At 38.5% G+C, this 27,620-nt stretch overlaps 1 protein-coding gene across 2 annotated transcripts in view; it reads left to right on the forward strand.

Moving 5' to 3' along the window:
- NFXL1 (nuclear transcription factor, X-box binding like 1) overlaps positions 1-27,620 on the forward strand; it is a 366,986-nt gene that overhangs the window by 219,999 nt on the left and 119,367 nt on the right. For both annotated transcript variants that reach the window (XM_053703989.1, XM_053703990.1), the window contains exon 19: positions 11,014-11,083. In XM_053703989.1, the coding sequence (XP_053559964.1) occupies positions 11,014-11,083 (70 nt within the window). The remainder of the gene's footprint in view (positions 1-11,013; positions 11,084-27,620) is intronic.

The following is a 27,620-nucleotide window of genomic DNA, read 5'->3' on the forward strand; positions in this document are numbered from 1 at the left end:
TTCACTCTTTCTTGTTTTCTTTTGCAACTGAAACTTTATTCACTAGTAGAAGTAAGAAGAAATCTATGTAGACTTTTGTTGTTACTTCCAGGCAGTAATGTTTACAACTGCAATATAATCTAGCCCATTGTTGTTTTGCAGGGATTGCTAAATGGTTATTACATTACAACAATTACATTGTACACAAGATTTCCCTGCACTTTGATTACATACAGTGGAATTACATAATCAACAAGTGCATAATAAGAAGACAACGCAATAACACTTAAATGAGCAATAGATTTTTTTTTTCTGACAGATTTCAAAATGTGCTTCAATTTGCCTGATATGACAGCCATCAGCCAATCACAGACTCCTATATGTATATAATTTGAACTCTTGCACGTAGTAACAACCGGTGCCTCATTAACTGTACATATAGAAAAACTGCGCACAATTTGATATTGGAAGTAAATTGGAAAGTTTCTTAAAGGGACAGTCTACTCCAAAAAAAAATCATTTTTAAAAAGATAATACCTTTACTACCCATTCCCCAGCTTTGCACAACCAACATTGTTATATTAATTTACTTTATAACCTTTAAACTTCTAAATTTATTCTTGTCTCTAAGCCACCACAGAGCACATCTTATCTCAGTACATTTGTATAGCTTTTCATAGAAAGACACTTCTAGTTCATGTGTGCAATATAGATAACATTGCGCTTACTCCCATGGAGTTATTCATGAGTCAGCAGTATTTGGCTAAACTACAAGTCTGTAAGACTGAGATAAGGGGGCAGTCTGCAGAGGTTTAGATACAATGTAATCACAGAGGTAAAAAGTGTATTAAAGGGACACTGAACCCAAATTAGTTTTTTCGTAATTCAGATAGAGCATGCAATTTTAAGCAACTTTCTAATTTACTTCTATTATCAATTTTTCTTTGTTCTCTTGCTATTGTTATTTGAAAAAGAAGGCATCTAAGCTAAGGAGCCAGCCAATTTTTGGTTTAGTACTCTGAACAGCAATTATTTATTGGTGGGTGAATTTATCTACCAATCAGCAAGAACAACCCAAGTTGTTCACCAAAAATGGGCCAGCATCTAAACTTACATTCTTGCTTTTCCAATAAAGATACCAAGTGAATGAAGAAAATGTAAAAATAGTATTAAATTAGAAAGTTGCTTAAAATTGTATGCTCTAGCTGAATCACGAAAAAAAAAAAATGGGTTCAGTGTCCCTTTAACCCTTTGAGTGCTAAGCACTTTCCCACCTGGGTGCTAAGCTGTTCAAATGGATTTTTTTTTTTTTTTAACTTTTTTTCCTTCTTTTTCCAGATCCCCAAGACTTACACTGTTGGAAAGGTTAGGCGATTACCTTTCCAACGATGGGTCTTGGGGGGTCTGTAGCTGAGATACAGGCTTCTAAGCAGCATGCCCCATTTTCCTATACTTAACATTGTTAAGTTTAAATAAAGTTGCGCGGTGACGTCATCACATTATTGCATGTGACGTCACCATGCATAACGTGAAGCCCCGGCATTGCCTGTCACTATACAGGCCCGATCGCTGGGGTAGGAGTGGGGGGGAGCCCCCAGATCTCCCTCAGGGTGGGAAAGTGCTAGCGACGGCTCTGTGCCGTCGTTAGCACCTGAGTGGGAAACTCTGCGACGGCTCAGAGCCGTCGTTGGCACTCAAGGGGTTAATATAACAGTGTTGGTTATGCAAAACTGGGGAATGGGTAATAAAGGAATTATCTCTTTTTAAACAGTAAACATTTTGGATTAGACTCCCTTTAAAGCTGTGTGCTCTACCAAAATCATTAAAGTTTTATCTTGTGTCCCTTTAATCCACTAGTTTTCAAACCTGTCCTCAAGCCTCTCCAGCAGGCCAGGTTTTTAGGATTACCTTTGATGAGAGCAGGTAAAATAACCATGTTTACTAATCAGCTAATTATTTCACCTGTGCTCCAGTTCAGATAACCTCAAAATGGGGCTTGTTATGGAGGCCTGAGGACAGGTTTGAAAATCAGTGCTTTAATCCCTTTAATGTGGGTCATATTAGTTGTATTAAGCTGTGTAGCATAAGCTTCAGCATAAGACTTAGTTATTTTACACCCAGTTTTAGTTTTGGAAAGAATGCTGAAGACATTTTGATGATAACATTAGAAGATCAGATCGCATGGGAATTTTATGCAATTAAAGATGTGTGGTTTAATTAAGTTACACCAAAAACACAAATTATTGAAGTAAGATTCTGTTAGTAACACAATCATCAGCTGCTTTTTTTTTTAATCATCATCATGTTTTATCAATAAAATGTGAGGCTGGAAATATTAGAGTCAGATATCAAAGCTACAAAATTCTGATTATCCTAATTTGTGAAGGTATAATCTAGATTTTATTAAAGACACAGAGACGAATATTTTGCATTACTTATTTTTACTACTCAGAATGCAGCACTTTAAAGAATAACAAGCATTGTCAATAAAATGATATTAAAACAGAACAGAAAATAAAGAACAATAAGTAGCTAAGGTTAGATCTAAAAAAAAGTGACCAATCAGAGTAGGAGTAGTGACCATAAACAGACCAATACGCAGCCAAGCCTCCTCTTTCTTGTCTGATGCTCACAATGGAGGAACTTGAAAGAACAATAAAAAGTCCAAACAGTCCCAAACAACATAGTATAAAACATGTGAATAAGAAACTGAAGATCCGATTGGAGAACATCTTGGAAAAGAAAAACTTGCTTGAAGAATAAATTCTTGTCTGGGATCTACTTGAGGAAAGACAGTCCTCTTGTGAAGAAGGAAGAAATCTGGAGATGAGAAAAGGATTCCGTTCAGTTGGAAACTGTCAAAACTAAATTCATTACTAATATATAACCATAAAAGGGTGGGTAAAAAAAACATTTGAGTTGGGAAAATACTCGTCTCTGTGTCTTTAATAAAATCTAGATTATACCTTCACAAACTAGAATAATCGGAATTTTATTACAAGACCTGAGACTCCTATTTTGCAAGTTTAAAGCAATTAAGATGTTGAATGGGTCTGAAATAAAACTGTTTAAAAATAGAGTCCGAAGGCCAATCTGCAGCATTCTGTTGGAGAGAAGCAGACTTTAATGAGCTGAAGTTGGTTATCAGAAGGTTTTCTGAAAGGCAAAGTTCTTGATTCATAAGATTTCAAACATTCAACCACACATAGAAAAGGTTCAGAAGGAAGATAGGGGTAGAAAATAGAAGTAGAAAGAGTCTTAGTTCTACGGGTCAGAAAAAAAGATAACTCCCTCTGGAGAAAATGTTTAGAATTCCAATCTAAGGCTTTAACATCAGAAACTCTTCATAAAGATATTAAACAAAGAAGAGTAGCGTGCTTAGTCGAAAGTTGTTTTATGGACAAAGAAACATTATCGGGCCAAGACTTAAAAAGAGAAAAAAATTAGATGCACATCCCAGAAAAACTCATGTTTAGGGACCGGAGGACGTTTTAATCTAATGGCCTTAAGCACCCTACAAACTAAACAGTGTTTACCGACAGATTATTAATCAAATTGTGTTTGGCAGAAATAGCCGAACGATGAACGTTGATGGTTGTATAATCTAGACTTGAATCGAAAAGATGAGACAGGTAATTGATATCAGTCAGATCTGAAGAAAAGGGATCCAAGTTTCTACGCAAGCACCAGCTAGTCCATTTAGATCAGCCGGCGAAGTAGCATCTACGAGTACCTGGGGCCCAAGACTCTTGAATTTTGGACTTAGCTCCATTTAAAAGGCCTCGGTGAGTCCATGGTCCCTTGAGATCGTCCATGCCACCAGGAGAAGAGAGCCCTGGAGAATCAGATTGTGACAACTGCCTTCCGGATCCGTGAGAAGATGGGGAAGAAGAGGAAACAGAATTGGAAGATTGATAGACATCTCCAATAGGAAGGGATACCATGACTGAGTCGGCCAAAGGGGGGGGGGTCAAAATCGTTAAAGATAGAAGATCCCTGCCAACAGTGGAAATTGTCCTCGGAATCATCAATAAGGGAGGAAAAGTGTAAACTCCCTGGAAAGGCCAAGGATGAAGGAAGGCATCTATGGCCGCTGCCTCCAGGTCTGGACGCCAGCAGAAATAAGGAAAGATCTGATAATTGGTCCTGGATGCAAAAAGATTCAAACAAAATGGACCCCTGAGAGATTGGAAAGAGAGAAAAAGGTTCCTGTCCAATTTCCAGTCGCTGAAATCCGTCAGATGACGAGATCCCCAATCCGCTGCTTAATTTGATTGACCTGGAATATATTCTGCCTTGACCAAGATATTCCTGTCCAAACAAAGATGAATAAAATCTTTGGTAATATTGGAGAGATCCCTGGGTTTGGTGCCTCCCAAACGATTGAGATACTGCTCTGCAGAGATATTGTCCATTCGTAGGAAAATAGAAACTGGAGAACTTGCAAAACTCTTGACTGCAAACGAGCCAGCCAATAATTCCAAACAATTGATATGAAAACATTTCTCTTCCAGAGTCCATTTCCCACCAGTAATGAAGGGACCTCAACAAGCTCCCCAGCCTGAAAGACTGGCGTCGGATTCTATGATAAAATCGAGAGTCTTGCCGAAAATGGCTCTCCCATTCCAGGCTTCTAAATGAGAAAGCCATCAAGAAAGTTCTTCTTTGGCTTCTGGAGATATGAGAATAAGAAAAACCTTTCCACAGATGAAGAATCTTTAATCTCTGAAGTCACAATAATGTAAAGGGACAAGAAATATAGCCTGAGTAGAGGATGATAGTAAACCTACTATTCTGGCTATAGTTCTGATAGGAACTGAATCTTTGGATAAAGTATTGGAAATTTCTTTCTTGATGTTCTTCACCTTGTTTGAAGGGGACTCAAGGTAGAAAGAACCATATCTATCTGAAAACCCAAGAAAACCAAAGATCTGGTCGGAGAAAGGATCGATTTCTGTTTGTTCACAATAAAACCTAGGGATTCCAATAAAATAATTGTGGAAGACAAATGATTCTGAAACGAGAGAAAACTCTGGCCCAAGATTAGGATGTCGTCCAAATAAATTATTAGACGAACACCCCAAAATCTCAACCAAGCCACCACAGGTTTGAGTAATTTGGTGAAAATCCAAGGGGCAGAGGACAGACCGAAAGGAAGGCAGGTGAAATTCCAAAATTGATCTTCCCACCGGAACGTAAAAAATTTCCAATGGTCTTGGGCTATGGGAACAGTTAAGTTGGCGTCTCTAAGGTCTAGACGAACCAACCAATCGTTTTCTCTTAAACATTCTCTCAGCAAATGAATACCTTCCATTTTGAAATGGTGGTATGCAACATAAGCATTTAGGGATTTTAAATTTATAACGGGTCTGAACTGATAGTTTTTCTTTTTTACCAGAAATAAGTTGCTTAAATAGATAGGCTGAGGTACGGGGAGAATTGCTTTTTTTGGAAAAAAGGGTAGAGATTTATTTTTGGACCAGAATCTTGTCCTCTTGATAAAATTGAATGGGATGAGGAGGCTTTATTTGAACTGGAAGGGAAATAAAGTCTATGTGAATACCTGAGACTGTTTGCAGAACTCAGGGATCCGCAGTAATTGAAGCCCAATTTTGAGCAAACAATGCGATTCCACCACCAGTTCTGTCTGGGAAAGAAAGAACATGGAAAGGAAATAACATATTTACCTGGAGCTTGTCTTGACCTTGCTCTGCCTCTGAAACCTCTTTGATTCCATGGTCGGGCTAGAGATGGAAAGCAGGAAGAGGTTGAGGGTTCTTGAAAGTTTCTTTGGAACTGGTATTGATTTTGGTTATATTGGTTTTGATTTTGAGATTGGTATTATTGAGACCTTGATAAGAAGAAACCTTGTTTAAATTAGAAAACGTGTTCACATGTTGATTTAAATCTTTAAGGTTGGAATCGCCAAAAAGGAGACAGTTACTGTCTGAAGCAAGGTTGTTGGAGGCGAAATCTGCAATCTTTGGGTCAATTTTATGTAATATATTACGACGCCTTTCTAAAGACATCGCAGTATTGGTGTTTCCTACAAAGCACAAAAGTCTTTGAACCCATTCTCGGACAATAAATGGGTCTAAAAGAGCATTTTCTGCAACAGCTTGTTTAGACATTTTGAAAAGTTTAGTGATAGGGCCCACAGAATTGAATAACTTATCCTGACAGATCTTCCACGATCTGTTAACGCCTTTTTTAATTTTATAGCCTGGTGCGGCAATACATTTTAAAATTTTGGGGTCTACTTCAGGTGTAACCGAAGCATTTTTTGGGAGTAAAGCACGGGGACACTCCACTCTCATTTTATTGTGAGTCTGTTTTTTAAGTGTTTTTTTAAGCTGAAAATCAATAAATTTGGTAATATCAATTGATGGGCACCATTCTCCGGACCTAGGATGATGTAACTCGTCAGGCTTAAACCTAGGGTTACCTAAACAATCAACAAATTCAATATCATCCTCATCATCTTTTGTCTTCTTTGACAATTTCTTATATTTCTTTGCCACAGGAAAATAGTCTGAATCATCATAATTACCATTAAATTCATCAGAATTAATATCTGTATATTCAAAAAGGCTTATGAAAATAAAATGGAAAAAGGAAGAAACATAGGAAAATAACATATAAATCAAAGTCACCATGCAATAAAACGATGGCTAACTAAAATAAATAAATACAAAAATAAACACTTGTCATAAAAAAAGTTTTAGAAACTTTTTTCACAACTTATCTCAGAGATGAGCAACAAAAGAAAGAGGTTTCACTGTGTATTGGTCTGTTTATGGTCACTACTACTACTCTGATTGGTCACTTTTTTCCTGGAGTTATGTTAGCTCTAACCTTAGCTACTTATTGTTGTTCTTTATTTTCTGTTCTGTTTTGATATCATTGTATTGATGATGCTTGTTATTCTTTAATGTGCTGCATTCTGAATAGTAAAAGAAAGTAATGCAAAATAGGAGTCTCTGGTCTTGTAATAAAATCCTGAAGCACAGCCCAAAAGGCAGTTCTTTCACCAGGCACAAAAAAACAAAAGACGAGTACACATCTAATCTAATCTATTCTATATTCTTTAGGAAACCCCTATTTTCCCACACATATAACCAAATTAAAGGCATGATTTGTGAAGAGGTCTCTAGAAAGAAGTATCTTAAACATCAGACAACCTTGAAAGACTTAATCTTAGAATTCCAAGAAGATCCCCAGTGTAAGCTACTATGAAAAACAAGTAGCTGCTGATACTAACAGAGCCTAGGACTTTCATATGTATATTAGCGGAAGATATCCCAGCTTTGCATCCGTAATATTTTAAATAAGTATACCCAGAGGGTTCAATATTCCATTGCCTGTTTAAAGGGACAATAAAGTCAAAATTAAACTTTCACGGTTCACATAGAAAATACAATTTTTTAGCAACTTTCCAATTTACTGCTGATATCTAATTTGCTTTGTTTTTTTGGTATCCTTTGTTGAAAAGCATACATGGGTAGGCTCAGGAGCAGCAGCACACTACTGGGAAGTAGCTGCTGATTGGTGTCTGCACATATATTTCTCTTATCATTGGTTCACTTAATGTGTTAAGCTATCTCCTATTAATGCATTGCTGCTTCTTCAACAATGGATACCAAGACAATGAAACAAATTTGATTTATCTGAATCATGAAAGAAAAATGTTGGGTTTTATGTACCTTTAACTATAAAGACCTTTGACCATGGACAGTAAACACTCTTGTTTTAGCAGATAAATTCTGAATATTTTGAAAAAAAAACAATTGCTTTATGAAATCTACCCACACACACCCCAGCAACTGTAAGCAGCATTTATAGAAAGGTTTTACAGACTGTAGTCCCTAAGACCTAGATAGAGGCTGCCTTCCCACTCTTGCCTTCATATACTTTAGCTTTGGTACTGACCCACCAGTATAGATATGTTTCTAAGGGCCTGATTATCTAACGGTCTCTGGGCTTGTATCTCGCTAAGGGGCGTACACTGCATTTTCGTATGGGAAGGAGATGCATACATTACAAAAGTGGAAAATTAAAATCGTAATATAAAAATCATAAGAATTGAATAACTAAACAATTCTCACAAACATACTAAAAAAAATTGTATTGTTAAGGTGCTTCAAAAATCGTAACAATATAGTTCACCAAATATGTAAAATTTGTATGTAAATTACACAGGAATAAATCATGTTAAATATGCACCGCGTAAATTGTAATTTAAGTACACTGAATGTGCAAAAAACACACAGACATTTGAACTTAAAAGTACAAAATACAAATTGTAGCTGTTTTATCATAAAATGGACTGAACATGGGCGTGTCTCTCAAATCCAATCGTAATTATCTAAACAATTCTGCCCCACAGATCTCACTGTATTTTCTCGCAAATTTGAAGGGACACAATACTCATATGCTATGTCACTTGAAACTGATGCAGTATAACTGTAAAAAGCTGACAGGAAAATATCACCTGAACATCTGAACAAAGGAAGATATTTTGCCTTAAAATTTCCTCAGCTCACCAGAATAAGTTCTTTGTAAAAAGTTATAATTCAGTTACTGTCCAGCTGCAGGTAAAAAAAAAATGAAGAAAAGAACAGCAGCCAATCAGCATCAGCAGTGCTGAGGTCATGAACTCTTACTGTGATCTCATGAGATTTCATAGTAAACTTCCTTAAACTGAATAGGGAAATGAGTGTGCACGAAGCTCACTCCCTTGCCTGTCCTGGGACAGACATACTGATTTACTGCTTAAAGTCTTTTGCAATGGGGTTTGAATACTTAGGACATTTTGAGGTAAAATATCTTTCTTTTTTTACATAGAGATGTTCAGGTGATATTTTCTAGTCCGCTTTTTACAGCTATGCTGCATCACTTTCAAGTGTTTCAACATTTGGGTGTCATGGCCCTTTAAAGGTTGTGACAAAATACGTAATACCCTAATAGAAAATCACATACATATGAAAATAGATGTGATTTGTACCCTTTAAAACAACCACTGGACATACCCTTTGAAAAACAACTGGATCACAATGTTTCTCAACCCATTCCTCAAGTACCCGTAACAGGCCAGATTTTCATGATAACCTAATTAGAGCAGTTGAAATAATCAGGTAAAATATCTTTCTTTTTTACATAGAGATGTTCAGGTGATATTTTCCAGTCCGCTTTTTACAGCTATGCTGCATCACTTTCAAGTATTTAAACATTTGGGTATCATGGCCCTTTAAAGGTTGTGACAAAATACATAATACCCTAATAGAAAAACACATGCATATGAAAATAGATGCGATTTGTACCCTTTGTAACAACCACTGGAGTTAGTTTATCACAATTTTTCTCAACTCCAGTCCTCAAGTACTCGTAACAGGCCAGATTTTCATGATAACCTAATTAAAGCACAGTTGAAATAATTAGCTGATCAGTAACCATGGTTATTACACTGTTCTCACCGATCAGATTATTATTTCAACTGTGTTCTAGTTCAGATATTTTGAAAATCTGGCCTGTTAGGGGTCCCTGAGGACAGGAGTTGAGAAACAATAGTTTATCAGATCTCCTTTGCTGCAACCTGTTAAGAGACCAGATGTAACTGAGTTTCTATAATGATCTAAGCAGTCACTGCATAGTTTGTATTAAGATCTGATAAACTGTAATATATCGGTCATATGCACTGCAGCTTCTTTGTGGGATAGTAGAACAATAACACAATATGCTGAGGTAAATTGTAAAAAAATAACACAATATGCTGAGGTAAATTGTAAAAAAATAACACAATATGCTGAGGTAAATTGTAAAAAAATAATACAATATGCTGAGGTAAATTGTAAAAAAATAACACAATATGCTGAGGTAAATTGTAAAACAATGACACAATATGCTGAGGTAAATTGTAAAACAATGACACAATATGCTGCGGTAAATTGTAAAACAATGACACAATATGCTGAGGTAAATTGTAAAACAATGACACAATATGCTGAGGTAAATTGTAAAACAATGACACAATATGCTGAGGTAAATTGTAAAACACAATATGCTGAGGTAAATTGTAAAACACAATATGCTGAAGTAAATTGTAAAACACAATATGCTGAGGTAAATTGTAAAACACAATATGCTGAGGTAAATTGTAAAACACAATATGCTGAGGTAAATTGTAAAACAATGACACAATATGCTGAGGTAAATTGTAAAACACAATATGCTGAGGTAAATTGTAAAACACAATATGCTGAGGTAAATTGTAAAACAATAACACAATATGCTGAGGTAAATTGTAAAACAATAACACAATATGCTGAGGTAAATTGAAGTGGAAAGCAAGTAAAATTAATAAGGAATGTGTTTTCCATGTGTTTCTTTTTACTTGTGAGTTTAATAGACCTTAATTTTACTGAGTTTTCATAAAAGTGAAAGACAACATTTTTGCAATGTTAAAGGAACACAGAAGTCAAATTTAAACTTTCATATTTTAGATTGTACTTACAGTTTAAACAAAAATCGCTTTCGAATTATACATATATTATCAAATATAACTAATTCTCTTTGTATCAATTTTTATTAGTTCTCTTGCAAACTTTTGTTGAAAAGCAGGGACGTATGCTTAGGAGCACTGTATGGCAGCAGTTTTGCAAGAATGTTATCCATTTGCAAGAGCACTAGATGGCAGCTCTATTTCCTGACGTGTAGTGCCTACCTAGGTATCTCTTCAACACAGAATATCATGGGAACCAAGCAAATTTGATAATAAAAGTAAATTGGAAACTTTTTAAAATGGTATGCTCACAAAAGAAAATTTTGGGGTTTCATATCCCTTTAATTTATATAGGAAAATAAATTGTTCCATAAATTAAAATCAGTTCTGCATTACCATAGAATGTTGAAGTGTTATTATGCTGTCATATAATATTATTGGGTCCATACATTCTAAGGGCCAAACTCAGCTTATAGGATATTGGATAAAATAAATATCTCTCTTTGCTGAATTGATCAATTTATTATAATTTTTAGAAAACTTACTGCTGCTGATAGCAAAGAAAAGAATGATCTGACCTCATGCAAGAACCAGTGCCCAAAAGAGGTAAGTAGTCTCTGTTAATACCGGTCATTAATACTCTGCCTGTGTAAGATGGGCACTAGTGACACTAGTGAAATAGCACACTCACCTCACGCTTGCTGTTAAAGCCCTGGAAGACCATTGGCAACACCCAAAATACAGGGTTAGTAAAAGGGACAGTATACTTAAAAATTGTTATTGTTTAAAGATATAGATAATCCCTTTATTACCCGTTCCCCAGTTTTGCATAGCCAACACTGTTATATTAATATTCTTTTTACCTCTTTGATTACCTTGTAGCTAAGCCTCTGCAGACTGTTCCTTATCGTAGTGCTTTTTGCAATCTTGCATTTTAGCCAATCAGTGCTGGTTCTTGTATAACCATTGTGAACACAATGTTATCTATATGACACACATAAACTAGCACTCTCTAGCTGTTGTACAATATTTAAAAAGCACCGAGGGGGCTGACTGAGGCTTAGAAACAGGCAATCTTAGGTTATGCAAAGCTGGAAAATGGATAGTAAAGGTGTTATCTATCTTTTTAAACAATAACACAAATCAAGTAGACTTCCCCTTTAAAGGGGTTAAACATAGTTATATGTAACAGAGCATTTTCTTTTTGCACTTTTATGTCTCTTTAATACAATTCACCAAATATAGTTGATTTTAATAAAAAATAAAATACATATTTTGCAAATGTTACTTTTTGCAAATCCAAAGCTGTCAAAGCTCCAATCTCTGGGGGGTTTAATTTAATGTATGATATGCGATTTATTTTCAGGAAATATTGTAGATTGTAAGTTTATAATGTTTAAACTATTGCACTTTATTGGCTGTGTTTGAGAACATGTAATCATAATGTGCTGTTTTGCTTAGCTTGGTCTATTTCCTTTTATTATATGCAATTGTATGTTGAGCAGAATTTTTTTTTTATTGGTGTAGAATCCTTTAAATTTGATGCAAAACATATTCATTGACCATGAAGTACATTAGATAGCTTACATATTCAATATATTTTCAAGTAAAATGAAATTCTGTTACCATAAGCACATAATTATAGATTACAGTATGCCAGTATGCACGCTGAGTGCTACTAAACTAGACTTTTGGTAGATCATACTCTCATAAACTAGTGTTTCACAATATGTTCACCGGAAAGTTCCATTTATAAGTATTATAATATTTTTCCCGAATACTAATATGCACAACACGTACATATGAAATAAGTTTTGGTGTCTGAAAAAGATTGGAATTATTTCACTTCAATCAAGATTTTATTATTTTGAAAGTCAGAGTAGGTTTGCTCTGATCTTTCCTTTCAAGATTGGGTCTAGCCGTACTCCACGTTAGTCTCTTCAGTAGGGCAGTGGTGACTTTTAAGCAGTTAGGAACTTGTGAAGTGGGCTTCGCTGCGTTTTCCTAACAAGTTGCTGCCCTGGTATAGAAAAGCCTCAGTAGGTTTACTCTGTTCTTTCTTTTTTCCACAGGTCTCTGTAGGGAGTTGCGTCCCTTCATACCGGGTGAGCTGTCCTCCTACCGGACAGCTAGATGCAGGTAAGTGCCTTTTGTCTTCTGGGGTTAGGAGGCTGGCACTGAAGGGGTTAAGACTCTCTGCAACGAATGTGGGACAAGACATCCTTAATAGAGGATAGTTAATGGCAGTGAGCAGGCTCTACAATTATATGTGACTTTGGAGACTTAGAGGTTAACTTCCTTCACGGCCAGGAAGGGGTTAACTCTGTAACCAGGACTCATGTTTATTAGAGGATAATTCTATCCTAAATCTTTTATACCCTTTTTAAGACGTATCTAGTAGATAGTTTTCCTGTTTACTTTCATTAGGGGTTAATCCTTCTTTAATTTGTTAATCTATTTTATGCTTTTAAAGTGTTAGGTGCAGGTCTTTTGTCAGGAGTTTGGCAGCTCTTCCAGACCTTACGTAGTAAAAAAAAATCTTTTTAGTACACTGAGTCTGTTAGGAGAGGGCGATCTTTGTGGCGCATTTCCTATGGGGCTGGTCAAGTGTTTTTCTTTCTGTTTTTAGAAGCGGAACGATGCCTAGTTATATATTTCTCCAACATAGGTGTGTCCGGTCCACGGCGTCATCCTTACTTGTGGGATATTCTCTTCCCCAACAGGAAATGGCAAAGAGCCCAGCAAAGCTGGTCACATGATCCCTCCTAGGCTCCGCCTTCCCCAGTCATTCTCTTTGCCGTTGCACAGGCAACATCTCCACGGAGATGGCTTAGAGTTTTTTGGTGTTTAAATGTAGTTTTATTCTTCAATCAAGAGTTTGTTATTTTAAAATAGTGCTGGTATGTACTATTTACTCTGAAACAGAAAAGAGATGAAGATTTCTGTTTGTAAGAGGAAGATGATTTTAGCAACCGTTACTAAAATCGATGGCTGTTTCCACACAGGACTGTTGAGATGAAGTAACTTCAGTTGGGGGAAACAGTGGGCAGACTTTGCTGCTTGAGGTATGACACATTTCTAACAAGACTTGGTAATGCTGGAAGCTGTCATTTTCCCTATGGGATCCGGTAAGCCATTTTCTTAGTTTAAATATAAGAATAAAGGGCTTCACAAGGGCTTTAAAGACTGGTAGACATTTTTCTGGGCTAAAACGATTACTTTATAAGCATATTTAATGGATTATAACTTTGAAGAGTTATTTTAATCTTGGGAATTGTATTAAAAAAACGTCAGGCACTGTATTGGACACCTTTTTCACTGGGGGCCTTTTCTAGTCATAGGCAGAGCCTCATTTTCGCGCCACTAATGCGCAGTTGTTTTTGGAAAGCAAGGCATGCAGATGCATGTGTGAGGAGCTCAGATCCACTGAAAAAGCTTATTGAAGGCGTCATTTGGTATCGTATTCCCCTCTGGGCTTGGTTGGGTCTCAGCAAAGCAGATACCAGGGACTGTATAGGGGTTAAATGTAAAAACGGCTCCGGTTCCGTTATTTTAAGAGTTAAAGCTTTCAAATTTGGTGTGCAATACTTTTAAGGCTTTAAGACACTGTGGTGAAATTTTGGTGAATTTTGAACAATTCCTTCATACTTTTTCACATATTCAGTAATAAAGTGTGTTCAGTTTAAAATTTAAAGTGACAGTAACGGTTTTATTTTAAAACGTTTTTTGTGCTTTGTTATCAAGTTTATGCCTATTAACATGTCTGAACCATCAGATAGACGATGTTCTGTATGTTCGGAAGCCAAGGTTCCTCTCCATTTAAATATATGTGATGAATGTGATAAACAAAGTAGGGACAATGATGCCTCTGATAATAATGTTGCCCAAAATGATTCCTTAAGTGAGGGGAGTAAGCATGGTACTGCATCATCTCCTTCTATGTCTACCCAAGTCTTGCCCACTCAGGAGGTCCCTAGTTCATCTAGTGCGCCAATCCTCCTTACTATGCAACAATTAACGGCTGTAATGGATAATTCTATTAAAAACATTTTAGCCAAAATGCCCACTTATCAGCGAAAGCGCGACTGCTCTGTTTTAGATCCTGAAGAGCATGAGGACGCTGATGATAATGGTTCTGACATGCCCTTACACCAGTCTGAAGGGGCCAGGGAGGTTTTGTCTGAGGGAGAAATTTCAGATTCAGGAAAAATTTCTCAACAAGCTGAACCTGACGTTATTACATTCAAATTTAAATTGGAACATCTCCGCGCTCTGCTTAAGGAGGTGTTATCTACTCTGGACGATTGTGACAATTTGGTCATTCCAGAGAAATTATGTAAGATGGACAAGTTCCTAGAGGTCCCGGTGCCCCCCGAAGCTTTTCCTATACCCAAGCGGGTGGCGGACATTGTAAATAAAGAATGGGAAAGGCCCGGCATACCTTTTGTCCCTCCCCCTATATTTAAGAAATTATTTCCTATGGTCGACCCCAGGAAGGACTTATGGCAGACAGTCCCCAAGGTCGAGGGGGCGGTTTCTACTCTAAACAAACGCACTACTATCCCTATAGAAGATAGTTGTGCTTTCAAAGATCCTATGGATAAGAAATTAGAGGGTTTGCTTAAAAAGATGTTTGTTCAGCAAGGTTACCTTCTACAACCAATTTCATGCATTGTTCCTGTCACTACAGCAGCGTGTTTCTGGTTCGAAGAACTAGAAAAGTCGCTCAATAAAGAATCTTCTTATGAGGAGGTTATGGACAGAGTTCAAGCACTTAAATTGGCTAACTCTTTTACCTTAGACGCCACTTTGCAATTAGCTAGATTAGCGGCGAAAAATTCAGGTTTTGCTATCGTGGCGCGCAGAGCGCTTTGGCTAAAGTCTTGGTCAGCGGATGTGTCCTCCAAGAACAAATTGCTTAACATCCCTTTCAAGGGGAAAACGCTGTTTGGCCCTGACTTGAAAGAGATTATTTCAGACATCACTGGGGGAAAGGGCCACGCCCTTCCTCAGGATAGGTCTTTTAAGGCTAAAAACAAACCAAATTTTCGTCCCTTTCGCAGAAACGGACCAGCCTCAAATTCTACATCCTCTAAGCAAGAGGGTAATACTTCTCAAACCAAGCCAGCCTGGAGACCGATGCAAGGCTGGAACAAAGGTAAGCAGGCCAAAAAGCCTGCTACCGCTACTAAGACAGCATGAGATGTTGGCCCCCGATCCGGGACCGGATCTGGTGGGGGGCAGACTCTCTCTCTTCGCTCAGGCTTGGGCAAGAGATGTTCAGGATCCTTGGGCGCTAGAAATAGTTTCTCAAGGTTATCTCCTGGAATTCAAGGAACTACCCCCAAGGGGAAGGTTCCACAGGTCTCAATTGTCTTCAGACCAAATAAAAAGACAGGCATTCTTACATTGTGTAGAAGACCTGTTAAAAATGGGAGTGATTCATCCTGTTCCATTAGGAGAACAAGGGATGGGGTTTTACTCCAATCTGTTCATAGTTCCCAAAAAAGAGGGAACATTCAGACCAATTTTAGATCTCAAGATTCTAAACAAATTTCTCAGGGTTCCATCGTTCAAAATGCAAACCATTCGGACAATTCTTCCTACCATCCAGGAAGGTCAATTCATGACCACGGTGGATTTAAAGGATGCGTATCTACATATTCCTATCCACAAGGAACATCATCGGTTCCTAAGGTTCGCCTTTCTGGACAAGCATTACCAGTTTGTGGCACTTCCATTCGGATTAGCCACTGCTCCAAGAATTTTCACAAAGGTACTAGGGTCCCTTCTAGCGGTGCTAAGACCAAGGGGCATTGCAGTAGTACCTTACTTGGACGACATACTGATTCAAGCGTCGTCTCTGCCACAAGCAAAGGCTCATACGGACATTGTCCTAGCCTTTCTCAGATCTCACGGGTGGAAAGTGAACGTAGAAAAAAGTTCTCTATCCCCGTCAACAAGAGTTCCCTTCTTGGGAACAATATTAGACTCCTTAGAAATGAAGATTTTTCTGACAGAGGCCAGAAAATCAAAACTTCTAAGCTCTTGTCAAGTACTTCATTCTGTTCTTCTTCCTTCCATAGGTTTGATGGTTGCGGCAATGGACATAGTTCCTTTTGCGCGAATTCATCTAAGACCATTACAACTGTGCATGCTCAGACAGTGGAATGGGGATTATACAGACTTGTCTCCGACGATCCAAGTAGATCAGAGGACCAGAGATTCACTCCGTTGGTGGCTGACCCTGGACAACCTGTCACAAGGGATGAGCTTCCGCAGACCAGAGTGGGTCATTGTCACGACCGACGCCAGTCTGGTGGGCTGGGGCGCGGTCTGGGAACCCCTGAAAGCTCAGGGTCTATGGTCTCGGGAAGAATCTCTTCTCCCGATAAACATTCTGGAACTGAGAGCGATATTCAATGCTCTCAAGGCTTGGCCTCAACTAGCAAAGGCCAAATTCATAAGGTTTCAATCAGACAACATGACGACTGTTGCATATATCAACCATCAAGGGGGAACAAGGAGTTCCCTGGCGATGGAAGAAGTGACCAAAATAATTCAATGGGCGGAGATTCACTCTTGCCACTTGTCTGCAATCCACATCCCAGGAGTGGAAAATTGGGAAGCGGATTTTCTGAGTCGTCAGACATTTCATCCGGGGGAGTGGGAACTCCATCCGGAAATCTTTGCCCAAATAACTCAATTATGGGGCATTCCAGACATGGATCTGATGGCGTCTCGTCAGAACTTCAAGGTTCCTTGCTACGGGTCCAGATCCAGGGATCCCAAGGCGACTCTAGTAGATGCACTAGTAGCGCCCTGGACCTTCAACCTAGCTTATGTATTCCCACCGTTTCCTCTCATTCCCAGGCTGGTAGCCAGGATCAATCAGGAGAGGGCTTCGGTGATCTTGATAGCTCCTGCGTGGCCACGCAGAACTTGGTATGCAGACCTGGTGAATATGTCATCGGCTCCACCATGGAAGCTACCTTTGAGACAGGACCTTCTTGTTCAAGGTCCGTTCGAACATCCGAATCTGGCCTCACTCCAACTGACTGCTTGGAGATTGAACGCTTGATTTTATCAAAGCGTGGGTTCTCAGATTCTGTCATTGATACTCTTATTCAGGCTAGAAAGCCTGTAACTAGAAAAATTTACCATAAGATATGGAAAAAATATATCTGTTGGTGCGAATCTAAAGGATTCCCATGGAACAAGATTAAAATTCCTAAGATTCTATCCTTTCTACAAGAGGGTTTGGAGAAAGGATTATCTGCAAGTTCTTTGAAGGGACAGATTTCTGCTTTATCTGTTTTACTTCACAAAAAGCTGGCGGCTGTGCCAGATGTTCAAACTTTTGTTCAGGCTCTGGTTAGAATCAAGCCTGTTTACAAACCTTTGACTCCTCCTTGGAGTCTCAATTTAGTTCTTTCAGTTCTTCAAGGGGTTCCGTTTGAACCCTTACATTCCGTAGATATTAAGTTATTATCTTGGAAAGTTTTGTTTTTGGTTGCAATTTCTTCTGCTAGAAGAGTTTCAGAGTTATCTGCTCTGCAGTGTTCTCCTCCTTATCTGGTGTTCCATGCAGATAAGGTGGTTTTGCGTACTAAACCTGGTTTTCTTCCGAAAGTTGTTTCTAACAAAAATATTAACCAGGAGATAGTTGTGCCTTCTTTGTGTCCGAATCCAGTTTCAAAGAAGGAACGTTTGTTGCACAATTTGGATGTAGTTCGTGCTCTAAAATTCTATTTAGAGGCTACAAAGGATTTCAGACAAACATCTTCCTTGTTTGTTGTTTATTCTGGTAAAAGGAGAGGTCAAAAAGCGACTTCTACCTCTCTTTCCTTTTGGCTTAAAAGCATTATCCGATTGGCTTATGAGACTGCCGGACGGCAGCCTCCTGAAAGAATCACAGCTCACTCCACTAGGGCTGTGGCTTCCACATGGGCCTTCAAGAACGAGGCTTCTGTTGATCAGATATGTAAGGCAGCGACTTGGTCTTCACTGCACACTTTTACCAAATTTTACAAATTTGATACTTTTGCTTCTTCGGAGGCTATTTTTGGGAGAAAGGTTTTGCAAGCCGTGGTGCCTTCTATCTAGGTGACCTGATTTGCTCCCTCCCATCATCCGTGTCCTAAAGCTTTGGTATTGGTTCCCACAAGTAAGGATGACGCCGTGGACCGGACACACCTATGTTGGAGAAAACAGAATTTATGCTTACCTGATAAATTACTTTCTCCAACGGTGTGTCCGGTCCACGGCCCGCCCTGGTTTTTTAATCAGGTCTGATTAATTATTTTCTCTAACTACAGTCACCACGGTATCATATGGTTTCTCCTATGCATATTCCTCCTTTACGTCGGTCGAATGACTGGGGAAGGCGGAGCCTAGGAGGGATCATGTGACCAGCTTTGCTGGGCTCTTTGCCATTTCCTGTTGGGGAAGAGAATATCCCACAAGTAAGGATGACGCCGTGGACCGGACACACCGTTGGAGAAAGTAATTTATCAGGTAAGCATAAATTCTGTTTTCAAACAAAACTCCTTGTGGCAAAACACAAGAGGATGATCTCTGGGTTGTTTTCATCAGCAGAATGGAGTGTTTTCATTCAATGTCGATTCGATGGCCCCTGCCTCCTTCCTCCTTGATATCGGAGCGGCTCCATTTTAAGTCCTATCTTCAGCCCGGCTATGTGAAATCGCTCTCCTGCTGAGAACTGAGCAGGTGCTGGCTCTACATGTTTTCTCTAAGTGTTAAGATTAACAGCTTTAGAGACTTTTGCCTGCACTATGGTGATGAGAGAATTTAATTTCCTCTGTTATTAACGGTGTTTATCCTGGTTGGATTGTTTGTACATCCAGGATAAGATGTATTAACTAATTTTTAAATGAAGTGTTTGTTTCATTTGTTCAGGGTCTTGGAGTAACAGTTTGTACCCAGGAACAAATGATTATTAAGGCTCTTGAGGTTTTAAAAAAAATAAGATATTCTTTGTTTTGAGCTTCTCTTCTCTAAGGAAAAATTTAGACGGTTTGTCTAGGCAATTTAATTTTTCTTCTGAACCTCATGTCTCCCAGGATGATGCTGTTAAGGGAGTGCCACAGCTTTCTCCTTAAACGTCCCAAGCCTCTGTGGCATCACATGCAGTGCTCTGCGGTTCCTCTCAATCTCCTGGAGGAGCGTATTTGCCTGCAGATTGCAGCTCAGGCATCCTCTGCAGTATCTGCAGCTTTATCTGTGTTTCCTTTCCTACAGGGAAAACGGGAGAGGACATTTAAGGATTCAGATAGTAAGGCTTCTGCTCCATGTTCTGCTACACAGGTTGCTCTCCTATGTCCGGTAAGGACGATTTGCCCGTAGCTTCTAAGGGTGAAATCTCAGATTCGGAAAGTTTAATTCCTTTATCTGATGCTGAAGTGGTCTCCTCCAGATGTATGCTTCAAGACCTTGTGTACTGTTAAAGAAGGGTTTAGCTACTTGGACGACATTGATACCCTTGTCGTTTTAAACCTTTTGAAAGTTTTGTGAACTTTATCATTTTTTTGATTTCCCTTCCTATGAGGAAGTGTGTCTAGACGTAGAGAAAAAAAAGAAAGTCCATAAAACCTTATTGTAAAAGTAACAACCTTTATTGCACTCAATTTAAATAGAACACAGGAGGTGGCGAATGTATCTAAAAAGGCCAAACAAAAAACGTCTGACTGGTTTCCGTAATCATAGACATAAATGTAATGCAGCTGTCAAAGACCTAAATAGTACACAGCTCATTCTAATTGGATAAAACACAAAGGAAATAGTTGGCCTCAAGATAACCCTTTACATACCTGGAATATTATACAATGATAAAGATGATTTAGTATATGCACACAGCAATTAGCCTCCTAATCTCATTATCTGTTTAGAAATACTTTTAAGGGATAATTATATATAAATATATATATATATATATATATATATATATATAAAATTTTTGAGCATCTATATATATATATATATATATATATATATATATATATATATATATATCTTTTATTTAGGAAGCAACATTATTAAGACCCACAAACAACCGCTTATTTACTTTTGTTAATATTATTAATATAACTAATATGACAGTTATATAATGGTCATATTAATATATTTATATAACTAATATGATTGTTCATTGGTGTAGGAAGAAAAAAATTTCAACATGAAATGGGTATAAATTTAAACCCTTGATTCTTAAAACTACACACTTCCATGAACGATAATTTAGATTTATAGAAATAATTCATCTTTACAGTGGCTGAAATTTTCGTCAGCTGAGAAGCCTACCTGTGGCTTAGGGGTTCAGCTTGGGCTTTATAGTTCTGCAGTTGCGGGTTCAATATTTTTTCTTTCCTCCAAATCCACGCTTCTGGCGTTTACTTTCAAGGATGAGACCTTGCTTGGACTTGGTCTGGCACAATTATCATCTGACTTTTTGGGTGGGAAAAGGGTTTTTCTACCACACGTCAAGAGAGTGAGACTAAAGCAAAGTTTCCCTTTTCTGCAGGGTCAGTCATGCCTTTTGGAGTCTAATCTAAGATTGCCTCTCAGGGGCAGAGTTCTCTTTCTAGAGTATCTGCAATCCAGGTATGATGAGAGGCATATCTTGAACTGGGTTCAGGACCTTCCTCTCCGAGAGTGGTAGTTCCAGTCCCAGTCTGGGAACGGGATCAGGGTATTTACCTCAAGTTTTCTCAGTTTCTGTCCTTCAATATAGTATCCATTCTCCTTTGGTTCAAGAAGGCCCTGTTCATGACGAATATAGACCTGAAGGATGTGTATTTTCTGTTCTCATGATCGAGATCTTATACAATATATACTTCAGGGGTCATCCTCCCTTCAAGCATTCTCTCTTTCATGAGATCTTGTCCAATCCAATTTCCCAGGGATGGGAAATGAATCTGGAGAATAGTTCCCTTGTCCCATCTACAAGGGTGAATTATTTGTGTCTACCGCCACAATGTCCTGAATGCACCCAATTCAGTCTGATCTGGGAAGTTAAGCAGGGCCAGGCCTGGTCAGTACCTAAATGGGAGACAACCTGGGAACACCAGGTGCGGTAATTGTGTACCTTATTCTCTATTTAGGAGAAGATATTTAACAGATGTCAGATAATTAAGGATGTATTTCTTTTCCTCTCTCTGCAGTCTTCTGTCCAGCCAACAGCAAGTTCTGGTGGACCGGTAGATTTGGGAGTTTGGATCTAGCTGCAGTTGTTTTTTTCTGCACTTTTCGGTGACTATGTAGTTTGGCTTATGATCCTGAGAGAATTATGGCGCATAGAGGGATTGGTCTGATGGTTTCCATGCACATCATTCCCTTTACTATTTCTTTCATGTAATTAGCAAGAGTCCATGAGCTAGTGACGTATGGGATATACATTCCTACCAGGAGGGGCAAAGTTTCCCAAACCTCAAAATGCCTACAAATACACCCCTCACCACACCCACAAATCAGTTTTACAAACTTTGCCTCCTATGGAGGTGGTGAAGTAAGTTTGTGCTAGATTCTACGTTGATATGCGCTCCGCAGCAGGTTGGAGCCCGGTTTTCCTCTCAGCGTGCAGTGAATGTCAGAGGGATGTGAGGAGAGTATTGCCTATTTGAATTCAATGATCTCCTTCTACGGGGTCTATTTCATAGGTTCTCTGTTATCGGTCGTAGAGATTCATCTCTTACCTCCCTTTTCAGATCGACGATATACTCTTATATATATATATATATACCATTACCTCTACTGATTTTCGTTTCAGTACTGGTTTGGCTTTCTACAACATGTAGATGAGTGTCCTGGGGTAAGTAAGTCTTATTTTCTGTGACACTCTAAGCTATGGTTGGGCACTTTTTTATAAAGTTCTAAATATATGTATTCAAACATTTATTTGCCTTGACTCAGGATGATCAACATTCCTTATTTTCAGACAGTCAGTTTCATATTTGGGATAATGCATTTGAATCAATCTTTTTTTTTTTTCTTACCTTAAAATTTGACTTTTTCCCTGTGGGCTGTTAGGCTCGCGGGGGCTGAAAATGCTTCATTTTATTGCGTCATTCTTGGCGCAGACTTTTTTGGTGCAAATTTTTTTTCTGTTTCCGGCGTCATATGTGTCGCCGGAAGTTGCGTCATTTTTTACGTTCTTTTGCGCCAAAAGTGTCGGTGTTCCGGATGTGGCGTCATTTTTGGCGCCAAAAGCATTTAGGCGCCAAATAATGTGGGCGTCTTATTTGGCGCTAAAAAAATATGGGCGTCACTTTCGTCTCCACATTATTTAAGTCTCATTATTTATTGCTTCTGGTTGCTAGAAGCTTGTTCACTGGCATTTTTTCCCATTCCTGAAACTGTCATTTAAGGAATTTGATTAATTTTGCTTTATATGTTGTTTTTTCTATTACATATTGCAAGATGTCCCACGTTGCAACTGAGTCAGAAGATACTTCTGGAAAATCGCTGCCTGGTGCTGGAGCTGCCAAAGCTAAGTGTATCTGCTGTAAACTTTTGGTAGCTGTTCCTCCAGCTGTTGTTTGTATTGAATGTCATGACAAACTTGTTAATGCAGATAATATTTCCTTTAGTAAAGTTCCATTACCTGTTGCTGTTCCGTCAACATCTAATACTCAGAGTGTTCCTGATAACATAAGAGATTTTGTTTCTAAATCCATTATGAAGGCTATGTCTGTTATTCCTCTTTCTAGTAAACATAAAAAGTCTTTTAAAACTTCTCATTGTTCAGATTAATTTTTAAATGAACATCATCATTCTGATTCTGATAGTGGTTCTTCTGGTTCAGAGGATTCTGTCTCAGAGGTTGATGCTGATAAATCTTCATATTTATTTAAAATGGAATTTATTCGTTCTTTACTTAAAGAAGTCCTAATTGCATTAGAAATTGAGGATTCTGGTCCTCTTGATACTAAATCTAAACGTTTAGATAAGGTTTTTAAATCTCCTGTAGTTATTCCAGAAGTTTTTCCTGTTCCTGGTGCTATTTCTGAAGTAATTTCCAGGGAATGGAATAATTTGGGCAATTCATTTACTCCTTCTAAACGTTTTAAGCAATTATATCCTGTGCCATCTGACAGATTAGAGTTTTGGGACAAAATCCCTAAGGTTGATGGGGCTGTCTCTACTCTTGCTAAGCGTACTACTATTCCTACGGCAGATGGTACTTCCTTTAAGGATCCTTTAGATAGGAAAATTGAATCCTTTCTAAGAAAAGCTTATTTGTGTTCAGGTAATCTTCTTAGACCTGCTATATCTTTAGCGGATGTTGCTGCAGCTTCAAATTTTTGGTTGGAAGCTTTAGCGCAACAAGTTACAGATCATAATTCTCATAGCATTATTATTCTGCTTCAACATGCTAATAATTTTATTTGTGATGCCGTCTTTGATATCATTAGAGTTGATGTCTGGTATATGTCTCTAGCTATTTTAGCTAGAAGAGCTTTATGGCTTAAAACTTGGAATGCTGATATGTCTTCTAAGTCTACTTTGCTTTCCCTTTCTTTCCAGGGTAATAAATTATTTGGTTCTCAGTTGGATTCTATTATCTCAACTGTTACTGGAGGGAAAGGAGCTTTTTTACCTCAGGATAAAAAATCTAAAGGTAAATTCAGGTCAAATAATCGTTTTCGTTCCTTTCGTCACAACAAGGAACAAAAGCCTGATCCTTCATCCTCAGGAGCGGTATCAGTTTGGAAACCATCTCCAGTCTGGAATAAATCCAAGCCTTTTAGAAAATCAAAGCCAGCTCCTAAGTCCACATGAAGGTGCGGCCCTCATTCCAGCTCAGCTGGTAGGGGGCAGATTACGTTTTTTCAAAGAAATTTGGATCAATTCCGTTCACAATCTTTGGATTCAGAGCATTGTTTCAGAAGGGTACAGAATTGGTTTCAAGATAAGACCTCCTGCAAAGAGATTTTTTCTTTCCCGTGTCCCAGTAAATCCAGCGAAGGCTCAAGCATTTCTGAAATGTGTTTCAGATCTAGAGTTGGCTGGAGTAATTATGCCAGTTCCAGTTCTGGAACAGGGGCAGAGGTTTTATTCAAATCTCTTCATTGTACCAAAGAAGGAGAATTCCTTCAGACCAGTTCTGGATCTAAAAATATTGAATCGTTATGTAAGGATACCAACATTCAAAATGGTAACTGTAAGGACTATCCTGCCTTTTGTTCAGCAAGGGCATTATATGTCTACAATAGATTTACAGGATGCATATCTGCATATTCCGATTCATCCAGATCACTATCAGTTTCTGAGATTCTCTTTCCTAGACAAGCATTACCAGTTTGTGGCTCTGCCGTTTGGCCTAGCAACAGCTCCAAGAATTTTTACAAAGGTTCTCGGTGCCCTTCTGTCTGTAATCAGAGAACAGGGTATTGTGGTATTTCCTTATTTGGACGATATCTTGGTACTTGCTCAGTCTTCACATTTAGCAGAATCTCATACGAATCGACTTGTGTTGTTTCTGCAAGATCATGGTTGGAGGATCAATTTACTAAAAAGTTCATTGATTCCTCAGACAAGGGTAACCTTTTTGGGTTTCCAGATAGATTCAGTGTCCATGACTCTATCTTTGACAGACAAGAGACGTCTAAAATTGATATCAGCTTGTCGAAACCTTCAGTCACAATCATTCCCTTCGGTAGCAAATTCTAGGTCTTATGACTGCTGCATCGGACGCGATCCCCTTTGCTCGTTTTCACATGCGACCTCTTCAGCTCTGTATGCTGAACCAATGGTGCAGGGATTGCACGAAGATATCTCAATTAATATCTTTAAAACCGATTGTACGACACTCTGACGTGGTGGACAGTTCACCATCGTTTAGTTCAGGGTGCTTCTTTTGTTCTTCCGACCTGGACTGTAATTTCAACAGATGCAAGTCTTACAGGTTGGGGAGCTGTGTGTGGGTCTCTGACGGCACAAGGGGTTTGGGAATCTCAGGAGGTGAGATTACCGATCAATATTTTGGAACTCCGTGCAATTTTCAGAGCTCTTCAGTCTTGGCCTCTTCTAAAGAGAAAATCGTTCATTTGTTTTCAGACGGACAATGTCACATCTGTGGCTTACATCAATCATCAAGGAGGGACTCACAGTCCTCTAGCTATGAAAGAAGTATCTCGAATTCTGGTTTGGGCGGAATCCAGCTCCTGTCTAGTTTCTGCGGTTCATATCCCAGGTATAGACAATTGGGAAGCGGATTATCTCAGTCGCCAAACGTTGCATCCGGGCGAATGGTCTCTTCACCCAGAGGTATTTCTTCAGATTGTTCAAATGTGGGGACTTCCAGAAATAGATCTGATGGCCTCTCATCTAAACAAGAAACTTCCCAGGTATCTGTCCAGATCCAGGGATCCTCAAGCGGAAGCAGTGGATGCATTGTCACTTCCTTGGAAGTATCATCCTGCTTATATCTTTCCGCCTCTAGTTCTTCTTCCAAGAGTGATCTCCAAGATTCTGAAGGAATGCTCGTTTGTTCTGCTGGTAGCTCCAGCATGGCCTCACAGGTTTTGGTATGCGGATCTTGTCCGGATGGCCTCTTGCCAACCGTGGACTCTTCCGTTAAGACCAGACCTTCTGTCGCAAGGTCCTTTTTTCCATCAGGATCTCAAATCCTTAAATTTAAAGGTATGGAGATTGAACGCTTGATTCTTAGTCAAAGAGGTTTCTCTGACTCTGTGATTAATACTATGTTACAGGCTCGTAAATCTGTATCTAGGGAGCTATATTATAGTTTGGAAGACTTATATTTCTTGGTGTCTTTCTCATCATTTTTCCTGGCATTCTTTTAGAATTCCAAGAATTTTACAGTTTCTTCAGGATGGTTTGGAGAAAGGTTTGTCTGCAAGTTCCTTGAAAGGACAAATCTCTGCTCTTTCTGTTCTTTTTCACAGAAAGATTGCTAATCTTCCTGATATTCATTGTTTTGTACAAGCTTTGGTTCGTATAAAACCTGTCATTAAGTCAATTTCTCCTCCCTGGAGTTTGAATTTGGTTCTGGGGGCTCTTCAAGCTCCTCCGTTTGAACCTATGCATTCATTGGACATTAAATTACTTTCTTGGAAAGTTTTGTTCCTTTTGGCCATCTCTTCTGCCAGAAGAGTTTCTGAATTATCTGCTCTTTCTTGTGAGTCTCCTTTTCTAAATTTTTCATCAGGATAAGGCGGTGTTGCGAACTTCTTTTGAATTTTTACCTAAGGTTGTGAATTCCAACAACATTAGTAGAGAAATTGTGGTTCCTTCATTATGTCCTAATCCTAAGAATTCTAAGGAGAAATCATTGCATTCTTTGGATGTAGTTAGAGCTTTGAAATATTATGTTGAAACTACTAAGAATTTCCGAAAGTCTTCTAGTCTATTTGTTATCTTTTCCGGTTCTAGGAAAGGTCAGAAGGCCTCTGCCATTTCTTTGGCATCTTGGTTGAAATCTTTAATTCATCATGCTTATGTCGAGTCGGGTAAAACTCCGCCTCAAAAGATTACAGCTCATTCTACTAGGTCAGTTTCTACTTCCTGGGCGTTTAAGAATGATGCTTCGGTTGATCAGATTTGCAAAGCAGCAACTTGGTCTTCTTTGCATACTTTTACTAAATTCTACCATTTTGATGTGTTTTCTTCTTCTGAAGCTGTTTTTTGTAGAAAAGTACTTCAGGCAGTTGTTTCAGTTTGAATCTTCTGCTTATGTTTTCAGTTTTTTTCATTATAAAATTTAAACTTTATTTTGGGTGTGGATTATTTTTCAGCGGAATTGGTTGTCTTTATTTTATCCCTCCCTCTCTAGTGACTCTTGCGTGGAAAGATCCACATCTTGGGTAGTCATTATCCCATACGTCACTAGCTCATGGACTCTTGCTAATTACATGAAAGAAAACATAATTTATGTAAGAACTTACCTGATAAATTCATTTCTTTCATATTAGCAAGAGTCCATGAGGCCCACCCTTTTTTGTGGTGGTTATGATTTTTTTGTATAAAGCACAATTATTCCAATTCCTTATTTTTTATGCTTTCGTACTTTTTTTCTTATCACCCCACTTCTTGGCTATTCGTTAAACTGATTTGTGGGTGTGGTGAGGGGTGTATTTGTAGGCATTTTGAGGTTTGGGAAACT

This window comes from Bombina bombina, chromosome 2, assembly GCF_027579735.1.
Source record: "Bombina bombina isolate aBomBom1 chromosome 2, aBomBom1.pri, whole genome shotgun sequence".
Lineage (NCBI taxonomy): Eukaryota > Metazoa > Chordata > Amphibia > Anura > Bombinatoridae > Bombina > Bombina bombina.